General features: G+C 35.5%; 1 protein-coding gene across 1 annotated transcript; it reads left to right on the top strand.

The window, feature by feature from the left end:
- The first annotated feature begins 287 nt into the window (after positions 1-287).
- LOC121223174 (uncharacterized) lies at positions 288-1,427 on the top strand. Its single transcript, XM_041104270.1, has 3 exons — positions 288-664; positions 842-1,199; positions 1,332-1,427. The coding sequence occupies exons 1-3, from the start codon at positions 288-290 to the stop codon at positions 1,425-1,427; spliced, it is 831 nt and encodes a 276-aa protein (XP_040960204.1).
- The last annotated feature ends 10,874 nt before the right edge of the window (positions 1,428-12,301 follow it).

The raw sequence follows: 12,301 nt of genomic DNA, 5'->3' as shown, positions 1-12,301 counted from the left end.
AACCATTTTGGGGAACTCAAAATGCAGGACAAAATGTTGCGACTTTCAAATATGGGAATACATCTACTCAGGGCAATTATAATCCCTGGCAAGGGAATTACAATCAACAATAGTAGAACTACAATTAGCACACTCAGATGCATCCACAGTAAATCTAGACACATCCACACCAAAATTCGATGCAGCCACAACACTCTTCAATATGAAATAAACATGTTCAAGGACATTGACAACAACCATACACTAAAGCTTCTACTTCTGACCCGTTAGCAACTATTGAAGCGTCAATGCGGGAGCATATTACTCGTATGCAAGCTATCGTACAAGGGAATTCATCTTCCATTCAAGCATTGGAAGCACAATTAGGACAACTTGCTTCAAATCTGAGTACTCGACCACCAAGCTCATTACCCTGTGACACGGAAAATCCTAGTTCGTGGGGGAAAGAACATTGTAAGGCTATCACTCTTAGGAGTGGCAAACAAACTGAAAAATTGTTTTTAGACTCTACTATAGTACCTCCAAATACGGATGGTGTGATCACTGGTGCGAATGTTGAATCTGAAGAATTTGTCAATGCATCAAACAAAGAAGTTCCAAAAATTGTAACTCATATGCCTAATGTCCGACCTTCGAAATTGTCAAGGCAATCAAAGATGTCAGCGTAATAAGATATATCTCTACCTTTACCATTCCTACAAAGATTCAAGAAGAATGAGCATGAAAAGCAGTATCAATAGTTCTTGGACACATTAAAGCAACTATAGATCAACATTCCTTTAGTGGACGCTCTGGTTCAAATTCTAAGTTATGGTAAATTTATGAAAAACCTCTTGTCCAGGAAGAAGAAGCTTATTGGTATTGAAACTATTGCACTCACAGAAGGCTGTAGTGTTGTTTTGAAAAACAAGTTGCCCCCTAAATTGAAAGATCCTAGGAGCTTTACAATCCCATGTTCAATTGGAAATCATTATTTAGGCAAGGCTTTATGCGACTTGGGAGCTAACATTAACCTAATGTCATTATCCACTTTCATAAAGTTGGGAATTGGTCACATGAAATCTACTGCAGTGACATTAGAACTAGTTGATCGATCCTTGGCTCAACCTAAAGGGAAAATAAAAGATGTCTTAATTCGAATGGATAAATTCGTTTATCCGGATAATTTTATCATACTTTACTGTGAGGCAGACAAAGAGGTTTCCATAATCTTGGGACGACCATTTTTAGCCATCGGTCGAACTCTTATTGATGTTTATAAAGGTGAACTAACCATGCTACTTAATAATGAGCAAGTCACCTTCAGTGTTTTTGAATCTATTCAATGCCAGGAAAAAGAAGAATGTCATACTATTGATGTGCTAGATGATCTAATTGAGGAAGAATTCAATGACCAAAGCACTGTACTTTTTGAAGAGTTGCAATGACATATGATGTTGAATCCTTAGACGATTGTGACAGCATAGTTGAAGCTAATAATCTTGAACTCAAGCATGGATGGCAGATTGAATCCTTAGACCTGACCAATAGAACAATCCCAATTTTCAAACCATCTATTGAAGAGGCTCCTACTCTGGAATTGAAAACACTATCTCCTCATCTTAAATATGTCTTTCTAGGTGATCACAATACTCTCCCAATTATTCTTTCCACAACACTGGATGTAACTCAATAAGAGAAATTTGTCCATATTCTCAAGCAACACAAACGGGCTATTGCTTGGAGTATTGCCGATATTCAAGGTATTAGTCCTTCTTTTTCAATGCACGAGATCAATTTGGAAGATGAAGGAAGCAATTGATTGAACAACAAAGAAGATTAAATGAAAAGATGGAGAAAGTTGTCAAGAAGGAATGTAACACCCCAAACCTGGCCTAGACATTATGGCCGAATCTGACGATGTCACAGGGTAGTGCTTTTCGAAATATATGTTGTCCCTAAATTCCCTTTTCTATTTAACCATTTTTTCAGTACCTTATGTTAATTTCAAATCGTTATTCAATTTCAAAACATTTTTTTATCGCGGAAGCTTTTAAACAGTTTGTGTATTCGTGGTATTTTTTATAAAAATTAATTTCATTTGAAAACCCGAGTTTTACCTAACACTAGCAGATTTAATTCATAAAATCGTATAAAAACCAAATTTAAACCAAAATCCGTAAAGGCCATAATTACAGCAAAATACTCTCAAATAAAAGTAAAATCATAAATAGGTAATAAACAGTGTGAATGAAATCGTGTGGCCACCACTGAGTCCTCCGCTGCACCAATTCGCCTAATTCTAGGGATTACCTATACAGATTAAATAGAAGGGGTGAGTTTACGTAAACTCAATGTGTAATCTCCATACAAATGAACAGATAGTAAATAGATAATCACAGTTTAGGCTTAAGCCTTTTTCAGTATTAGTATCAGTCAAGTTTGGGCCTTAGCCCATATCAGTACAAAAACAATCATGAGTAGGGCCTTAGCCCATCATAGTATCAGTAGCAGTAACAGATATGCAGTCACAAAAATCCTACCCATCCAGCCTCTACACACCATCTCCGTCCAACCCTACACTCCATGTGGGGATATAATCAACCCACCCATCCCTACACTCCAAGGTAGTACCAGAAGCGGCACAAAACAGTAATTTGCAGCTGATCTGCTAGTATGTTAGGCTTAAGAGTCTTTCAGTACACTTCCTCCAAATATAATAATCCCCCAACCCAATGCAATGCAATATACAAATATGACATGCTATAACATAATATCATACATGTAAACAGGGCATATATTATCAAATCAGTGGGACATCATCAGGCTTAATTGTATCAGTCATACAGTCATTTCAGTCAATTAGGGGTCTAGGTAAACTTACTGACCTTATAGTAGGTTCACAGTCGACTTGGGCAACTCGTGCAACCTTATCAGTCAAACAGTGAAAATGGGCCTACAAGCCCATGGTGTTCACCCGTGTAGGCCCCACATGACCCAAATTGGCCTTGGCCTTGTGATCCATTTTAATGTAACTCGTGCTAGTTAATTATTCATGTGTTTCCACTATTTACTTATATGATCCTTCAAAGCTATCTACTTTAGTTACTGTTACCAAATTACTTGTATCTTAAGATACAGAATTCTGAATTAATATCTGCAAATTTTCTCTAAAACTAGACTCATATATCTTCTTACCATAAAATTTTTAGAATTTTTGGTTTAGCCAATAAGTATAGTTTATTCTTTAAAGTTTCCCCTGTTCTGCTGTCTGACAGTTTCAACCTTTCTACAGTAAAAATTAATTATCTTCTTGTAAAGAATTTGGATGATGTTCTTGATTGTTTCTCTTGAAAGTAGACTCATTCAGGATTTTAAACATATAAATTCTAACCCATAATTATTTTTCTCCAATTTTTGATAATTTTCTAAAAATAGGACAGGGAATTCTGAAATCATTCTGACCCTATCTCTCTAAAATTCAAATATCTCATAATATGAAAATTTTTCGCTTACTTTGTTTCTTCTATGAGAAACTAGACTCAAATATAATATCTTAAAATAATACACAACAAAATCCCAACACCTTGGAATTAGACTACTGAACACAAAGTAATATCTTAAAATGATACCCAACAACTTATTGAATTTGCACAAGTACAGCTTAACTCTACAAAATCAAGAGGAAAGAATGGTTTAGGGGAAACAAGGGAATTTATGTTGTAGAGGACAGAAAAGAAAAGATAATCGAGTAACAAGCAAAGAAAAAAAAATTCGATAGAGATGGGGGAGAGAAAACGTCAGAAAGATGGAGGGAAAATGCCTTTTTTTCGAAAAAGGAAAAAGTGATCAAATTTTGGATATTCTCCCCAACAATCCCCTAATTCACTCCTAAAATCGCTCCCTCACTTCCTACTACACTTCCACCACTTAGAAACCCAATTCAACGCAACTCTTGCCGAAACTAGGAGCAAAAATACAACCTTTACCATCCCAAAGATTCGAACCCATGACCTCTTTCACACCAACACTCCACTTATCCACCAGACCAATAGGCCCATTCTGTTAATTATTTGCCAACTTTTACTTAAAAGCCTACTAACCAAAGATAGGGCTTAATCATAAAATTACCAAAATTTGCCCAAGTCCTGGCTTGAACTTGGGACCTCCCAAACACTTCCAGAACACAACCACTAAAGCTAACAAATATTTGTGTCACACATTCACAATACCCAAAATTAAAATTTTGGGGAGCGACAATTCTACCCCCTAAAGAAAATTTTGTCCTCGAAATTTACTTGATCAGACAGATGAGGACACTACTGATACATCGCATCCTCAGGCTCCCTTGTGGCCTCCTCAATGTTTTGATTACGCCATACAACCTTTACCAGTGGAATGGATTTCCTTCTCAGAACCTTAAAGTCGTGATCCAAAATCTGAACCGGCTCTTCCTCAAAGGTCAAATCTGGCCTAACCTCGATCTCTTCAACGGGGACAATATGTGTGGGATCAGAATAGTAGCACCTCAACATAGAGATGTGGAGCACGTCATGAATCTGATACAATTCTAGAGGTAACTCCACCTGGTAGGCAACCGGTCCCACACGTTTTAGTATGCAGCAAGACCCAATAAACCTAAGGCTCAACTTACCCTTGCGACCAAACCTCAAAACCTTCTTCCATGGCGAGACCTTAAGAAAAATAAAATCCCCCACAGAATAGTCAATCTCTCGATGCTTCAGATCGGCGTAGGACTTCTGCCTATTAGATGCCGCTTTCAATCAGTCTCGAATTAGTCTAACTTTATTCTCGGTATCAGAAACTAATAGCTGTTGTTATAAGCAAACTCTGCTAGCAGCAAGTAATCCTCCCAATTGCCTCGAAAATCAATCACACAACTTCTCAACATAACCTCCAATATCTGAATCATCCTCTCTGACTGACCATCAGTCTGAGGATGGAACGTAGTACTGAAGTCCAATCTTGTACCCAGAGCTTCATGTAACTTTCTCCCTATTAGAGGTGATCGAAACCGATACTCCATGCAGTCTCATTATCTCAAAAATATAAAGCTTCCTCAGCTTGTGCAAAGAATAATTAGTACGAACCGGTATGAAGTTGGTGGACTTCATATATCGATCCTCGATGACCCATATTGAATCCCTCTTAGTAGGTGTGAGGGGTAACCCACTAACGAAGTCCATAGTCACTCTCTCCCAGTTCTAAAGTAGAATCTTGACTGGTTGCAACGAACCCGAAGGTAACTGATGCTCAGCCTTAACCTGCTGGCATGTCAAACACTTAGCCATAAATTCGGTAACCTCTCGCTTAAGACTTGGCCACCAGTATAACTCACGAAGGTCGCGGTACATCTTATTTTCACCAAGATGCATAACATAAGGGCTACTATACGCCTCTCTCAGTATTGCCTATCTTAAATCAGTACCATTCAGAACACAGATTCTCCCACAGAAATAGACTACCCCATCACTATTTAGTCCAAAATCCATAGTACTACCCTTAATCTGCCAAAATCGAAGACCCAACGGCTCATCCTCCAACTGCTTACTCTTAATCTGCTCAATCTATGGCGGCTTAATCCTCAAGCTCGGCTAATTAACTACCATCATCAAATAAACCTAGGCGAGCAAATACCGCCCTGATCAAATCAGTCACAGCCCTACAGATTAGTGCATCAGCTACCACATTGGCCTTACCAAGGTGGTACTCAATAGTACAGTCATAGTCTTTAAGTAGCTCAATCCATCTGTGCTGCCTAAGATTAAGTTCCATCTGAGTGAGGAGATACTCGAGGCTCTTATGATTAGTGTAGATGATACACTTCTTGCCAGACAAATAATGCCTCCAGATTTTTAGTGCCAATACCACAGTGGCCAACTCCAAGTCATGCATTAGATAATTCGCCTCATGGGTCTTAAGCTAATGAGATGCAAAGGCTACCACCTTACCATCCTGCATCAACACACATCCCAAACCGACATGTGATGCATCACTATAAACAGTAAACTCCTTTCCAGGCTCCGACTGTATCAGAACAAGGGCATCAGTCAATACAGTCTTAAGCTTCTCAAAGCTCTTTTGTTGTGCATTAGTCCAGTTAAATGGCACACCCTTACATAGCAGTTTAGTCAAGGGTGCTACAATCAATGTAAAACCCTCTACAAATCATCAATAATATCTCGCCAGTCCTAGAAAACTACGGATCTCAGACACGTTCCTATGCTGCTTTCACTCCAACACAACCTCAAACTTTGGAGGATCAACTTGAATCCCCTTAGTTGAAAATACATGACCAAAAAATGTCTCCTCACGCAGCCAGAACTCGCACTTACTAAACTTAGCATAAAGTTGTTTTTCCTTCAAAATCTGAAGAATGACTCGAAGGTGCTCATCATGCTCATCCTTAGTCCTCGAGTAAACCAGTATGTCATAGATGAATACCACCACAAACTAATCTAGATAAGGATGGAACACTTGATTCATTAAATCTATAAAAGCTGTCGGTGCATTAGTCAGTCCGAATGGCTCACTAGGAACTCGTAGTGACTATAATGAGTCCTAAACGCTGTCTTATGAACATCAACCTCCTTAACCCTTAATTGATGATATCCAGATCGAAGGTCAATCATAGAGAAAACCGAAGCTCCTCGGAACTGGTCAAACAGATCGTCTATCCTCGGTAGGGGGTACTTATTCTTAATGTTCAATTTATTCAGCTGCCTGTAGTCGATGCACATATGCATGGATCCATCTTTTTCTTTACAAGCAGAACCGATGCTCCCCACGGAGACACACTAGGGCAGATAAACCCACGATCTAAAAGCTCTTAAATTTGAACCTTAGGCTCTACAAGCTCCTTTAATGCCAGAGGTAAACCCGATAGTCATTAGGAAAGACGTCTGGAACATCCTTTTCCGTTCTGATATCCTTAATTGTAGAGTCCCTAGAATCTGAAACACTTACATAGGCCAAGAATGCCTCACATCCCTTACGAACCAACTTCTCCGCCACCTGTATAGAGATCACATTAGATAAGTAGTTCCAACGTTCTCCGATCATGACTACCTCCATATCCTCCTGGTGATTTTCACCTTCTCGACCAGGGTAGAAAGATCTCACTCCCTCTGGGGGGCTACTAGAACTCTCAAATTATCTCTGAGGCCTTCCTCAAAGTGGACACATCACTCATACTCAGATTCTATCATACCTCGCGCATAGCGGCTCAGTCTAAAAAACTTGGCCACATTACGGTGACCCAAGTGACACCCCTGAAGAGCTTAGCTCTATTAGATTGGAGTCGTTCCGTAACAGAACATCGACCCTCTCCAAAATCCTTAGCATAGCCTGGGACAATGCATCGTCCCTAGCCATACGATCTTGAGATAAAGTCTTAGTAGCAGACAACACTGGCGTCTCACTCATATCCAAATTTGGCAGACTGCCTGATGATGAGGACTCAGCTCAAGCCCCTCTACAGCCTTTACCTTGGCTGTAACAGCCTGATTTTGACCCTAATCAGACACAGTGGTTTCGGGACCACGAATCTGAGTTAGAAAAATATTTTCAATTTTTTTTCTATGTTTATTATGTGTGAATTTACTTGTGTGAAAATTTTATGCTTTAATTTTGTCATTTGAGTGTCCGATTAAATAAAAGGATTAAATCGCGTAAAATGAAAAAATTAGATGGTTATTTTTAAAAGGGTCGAATAGTGGTTTTCTTTATAAATAAAAGGTTTTATGATGCAAATAGTCCACTATGTAAGATAGTGGGTGGCAAAGGACTAATGTAACCTTATTATATATGTTATCTTTATTAATTATTAAAGGTTAAAATAGTAAACTAATAATAATGTTAATATATGTTATAATATAATAAATTAAAAAGCAATTTTTCTTCATCATTCAAAGCCGAAACTTAGAAAATAGAAAGGGTTAGGAGCTTTGAAACATTCAGTCACCATTTAGCTTAATTCAAGGTATGTTTTACTTCAGTTCTTGATAATTTTTACGTTTTTGAGATCGTTGCTTCGAGTACTACAAAACCCATGCTTGAAATTTTGAAATTGATGATGATTTTGAGTTATGCCATTGATGAATAATTGTGTTTTGTGATGTTTAATGATGAATAATGAAATATATGTTTTAGATTAATATGTTATGTATTGGAATTTTTTTTATGAAATTGAGTATTTAGGGCTAAATTACAAAAATAATAATTTTAGGGATTAAAATGTGAAATAAATGAAATATATGGACTTGTATGGAGCTTATGAATATTCAGACCTAGCATGATATATGCAAATTTTGTGTATTTTGTGTTTTATGCAATAGGGACTAAATTGCAAAAAGTGTAAAATGTTAGGAGTAAAATGGTAATTGGCCTATTTATGTGTTTTTAGACTAAATTAAGTAAAATTATGATTAAATAAGTTTAATTTGAATATGTTTAGATCAAGAACTAAAGAAAACAGAATTAGATCGGGGGAAGTCGAAAATAGTCGAGTAGTCGATTTCGTCCACCGATATCCGAGGTAAGTCTTTAAAAATATAAATGTCATTAAATTTGATAATAAATATATGTTATATGAGGAATGGAATTTTTGTGAATCTAATTGTGTATGGCGTAATGTATATTGGGTAAAAGAGCTGTATTTTTTAATTCGATCCAGTCGAGATTCAATGTCTAGAAGCCCCGTACGAACCCTAGGAATAGTTAGGATACATATGTCATGACATAGGATCTCTGATATGTGTTTTCGTATAAGACCACGTCTGAGACGGTGGCTTCGAATTGTATATACGTGAAAGACCCTGTCTGGGGTAGTGGCATCGATATGTGATTACATGTAAGACCACGTCTGGGACGTTGGCATTGTATGAGTTTTTCGACTATCCACGTATCCTTTTTAATTCTGAATGGTTCAACGGGCAATGTTAAATAAAGACCAAATATGAAATTGAATTAAAAGACTCAGGTATGTACTTATAATAATTTGTGAAAATTAGGTAAGTTGATTGTTAAATTGATTGTTTATGTGCTAATGTTATAAATGTAAAATATGTGGATATATATGTGGTTGTGTATAATCAGCCAAATATGGTATTTGTGATATTAATAATGAGAATTGAATAAGTTCATGTGTATTTGTACAATTAGCCATATAGTATAAGTATGTGAGATTATCATGTGATTTAGTAGTAAATGATAACTTGTATTTGATATTATGTAAATTTGATCTTGTTAACAAAATGTTAATATGTAATTTATGTTATATATGTTTGTGTTTAAGACTTACTAAGCTTAAATAGCTTACTCTGTGTGTGTTTGTATTTACCTCTATTTTATAGATTTTAGAGTCACGATACGAGCTCGGGAATCGTCAGTAAAGTCTATCATACTATCGATATCTTTTAGTATTTTGATAAATTTTGAATTCGATATTATGGCATGTATAGGCTTGCTTATGTTTTTGGTTAGTTTTGGATCATGTATATAAATGGCCATGCAAAAATGGCTTAACATCTATGCCTGTGTTCGGTTTGGTTTTAAATTGGCTTATACATGATTGTTTTGTTTAATTTGGAATTTATATGCTGTAGAGTAGGTGATTGAAGTGTTTAATTATTATGTTCTAATTCGATTATAGGTGATCATGTTTTGAGTTTGCATTTGAATGAGATAACCAAATTATATGTATGAGTTTATTTGGTTTATGCTAAGTATTAAAGTCTTGAAATTTGATTTGATTAAAAAGGATGATATCTAGATATGTGTTTCGAAAAATAGGTTATTAATTTGGGTATGATCGACTTTTTGGGTTTTTATTAAATTGATATTATAACATGCTTGTGTACTCGGATATTGATGAATTATAATAACTAAATATATGGCTTGGTTGTGTTGTATGTATTGTTATATTGTTGATTAATTAGGGTTCGTTTATAAAGATATGAATGTATATGTTTTGAATGCTACAAAATGAAAATGAAATAAATAAGTTTGATATAAGATTCAAATTTTATACATGGCTAGTTAGTAATTGGTTTATAATGGCATATAGATGAAACAAAGTTGATGTGAATTATTAATTTTTGAAGTTTAGTTTCTTTGACAATGTAAGTGACTATAAGATTTGGTTTTGGTGTTTATATCATATTAGAAAACATGTATGGTGATTTAATAGATGTAAAGGTATATTCGTCTAAAGCTTGGGACTTTACAATGACATATATGTGTTTTTGTTGATTATTCTAAATATATAAATAGGAAGTAAATAAGGTTTCCTATATGACCGAATAGGTGATTAAATGTATTGGTTAAGTATATGTTTTTTTAACTATGATATTTGGGCATGTGAAATAAGTGTAATATTAGTTATTATTTGTGTTTAAGATGATTTAAATTATTATGCTTCATGCGCATAATCTTGAAATAAATTATAATGGCTAAGTATATGATAAATTTGGTATTAGTTAAGAAAACAAAATTGAATTAATGGATGTTTAATGCATATTAGGTATGAGATGATTATATGTTCAAATATACTTTGGTTATTTTGATTTGGTTGTAATAGGAAAGTATACAACTTTAGTATGCTTCAAATGTTCGGTATATGTATTTTGAATTGATTATAGAGCATGCGAATTCGGTAAATTACGATTTGTTCTTTGTGTTCAATAAACCCTAATGTAACTATAGTGGTATGAGTATAATATAATAATATTAAAGTTATGTTCAACTATGATGATAATGTGATATGATTGGAGTATGTTTGATAATGTTTTAAAGATTCGAAGGTCATGCATTTGATTTTCACACTAATCGAAATTTGTATTAATAAAGCATGATTTATATACGTGAAATGATTATATATATAACTATGAATTGAATTAGAAAATTAAAAAAATTTGTTATTATTATTTTGCCTAGTACTTGAATTCAATTGAGCGTCTGTTATGAGTTGTGTTTTGTTAGGTAATGCCTCATAACCCTAATCTGGCGACGGATTTGGATTAAAGGGTGTTACATTGGGCTTTAGTACCCCATTCGCGAGTACCTCTGGTGCTTTTTTGTAATTGTGTTTGATCGGTATTAATAGTTTTATGCATCAGTTTACAATCCCAGTGTTTATTAACAAATATTTTATGAAATCAGTATCAGAAGTGTAAAGTTTGTTTCATACATCGCAGTGTCAATCAATGTCTATCAGATTTACTATAGTCTCAGTACACACTATTTTAAGTGTTTTCAGTATAGTCTATCTATAGTAGTCTCAGTATATACTACATATAGCAGTTTCAGGATATATTATCAAAGACAGTTTCAGTTTCAGTTTAAACAATTCGCAGTTTCAGAAAACTTACTGGATCGGCGCCGGAGACTCGGTGTACCACACTTTCAGTAAAAATATTGAGAAATCACGTTTTAAAAACTCACATCCACAATCGAGTTTTGTAAACTTGCTCTGATACCATTAAATGTAACACCCCAAACTCGGCCTAGATGTTATGGTCGAATCTGATGATGTCACAGAGTAGTGCTTTTCGAAAAATATGTCATCGCTAAATTCCCTTTTCTATTTAACAATTTTTTCATTACCTTATGTTAATTTCAAATCGTGTTGGTTGTTTCCAAAACATTATTCATTTACAAACCATTATACAATTCGAAAACATTTTTTTATTGTGGAAGCTTTTAAACAATTTGCATATTCGTGGTATTTTTTATAAAACATTAATTTCATATGAAAACCCGAGTTTTACCTAACACTAGCAGATTTAAATCATAAAATCGTATAAAAACCAAATTTAAACCAAAATCAGTAAAGGCCACCATTGAGTCCTCCGCTGCACTGATCCGCCTAAATCTGGGGATTACCTGTACAAATTAAACAGAAGGGGTGAGGTTACGTAAACTCAGTGTGTAATCCCCATACAAATGAACAGACAGTAAACAGATAATCACAGTTTGGGTTTAAGCCCTTTTCAGTATCAGTATCAGTCTAGTTTGGGCCTTAGCCCATATCGTACAAAAATAACCATGCAGTAGGGCTTTAGCCCATCACAGTATCAGTAGCAGTAACAGATATGCAGTCACAAAAATCCTACCCATCCAGCCTCTACACACTATCTCCGTCCAACCCTAAACTCCATGTGGGGATATAGTCAACCCACCCATCCCTACACTCCAAGGTAGTACCAAAAGCGGCACAAAAAAGTAATTTGCAGCTGAGCTGCCACTATGTTAGACTTAAGAGCCTTTCAGTACACTTCCTCCAAATATAATAATCCCCCAA

Source organism: Gossypium hirsutum, chromosome D11, assembly GCF_007990345.1.
Source record: "Gossypium hirsutum isolate 1008001.06 chromosome D11, Gossypium_hirsutum_v2.1, whole genome shotgun sequence".
NCBI classification, from domain to species: domain Eukaryota; kingdom Viridiplantae; phylum Streptophyta; class Magnoliopsida; order Malvales; family Malvaceae; genus Gossypium; species Gossypium hirsutum.
The sequence above is the reverse complement of the archived record's forward strand: the minus strand, read 5'-3'. Positions and strand labels throughout refer to the sequence as shown.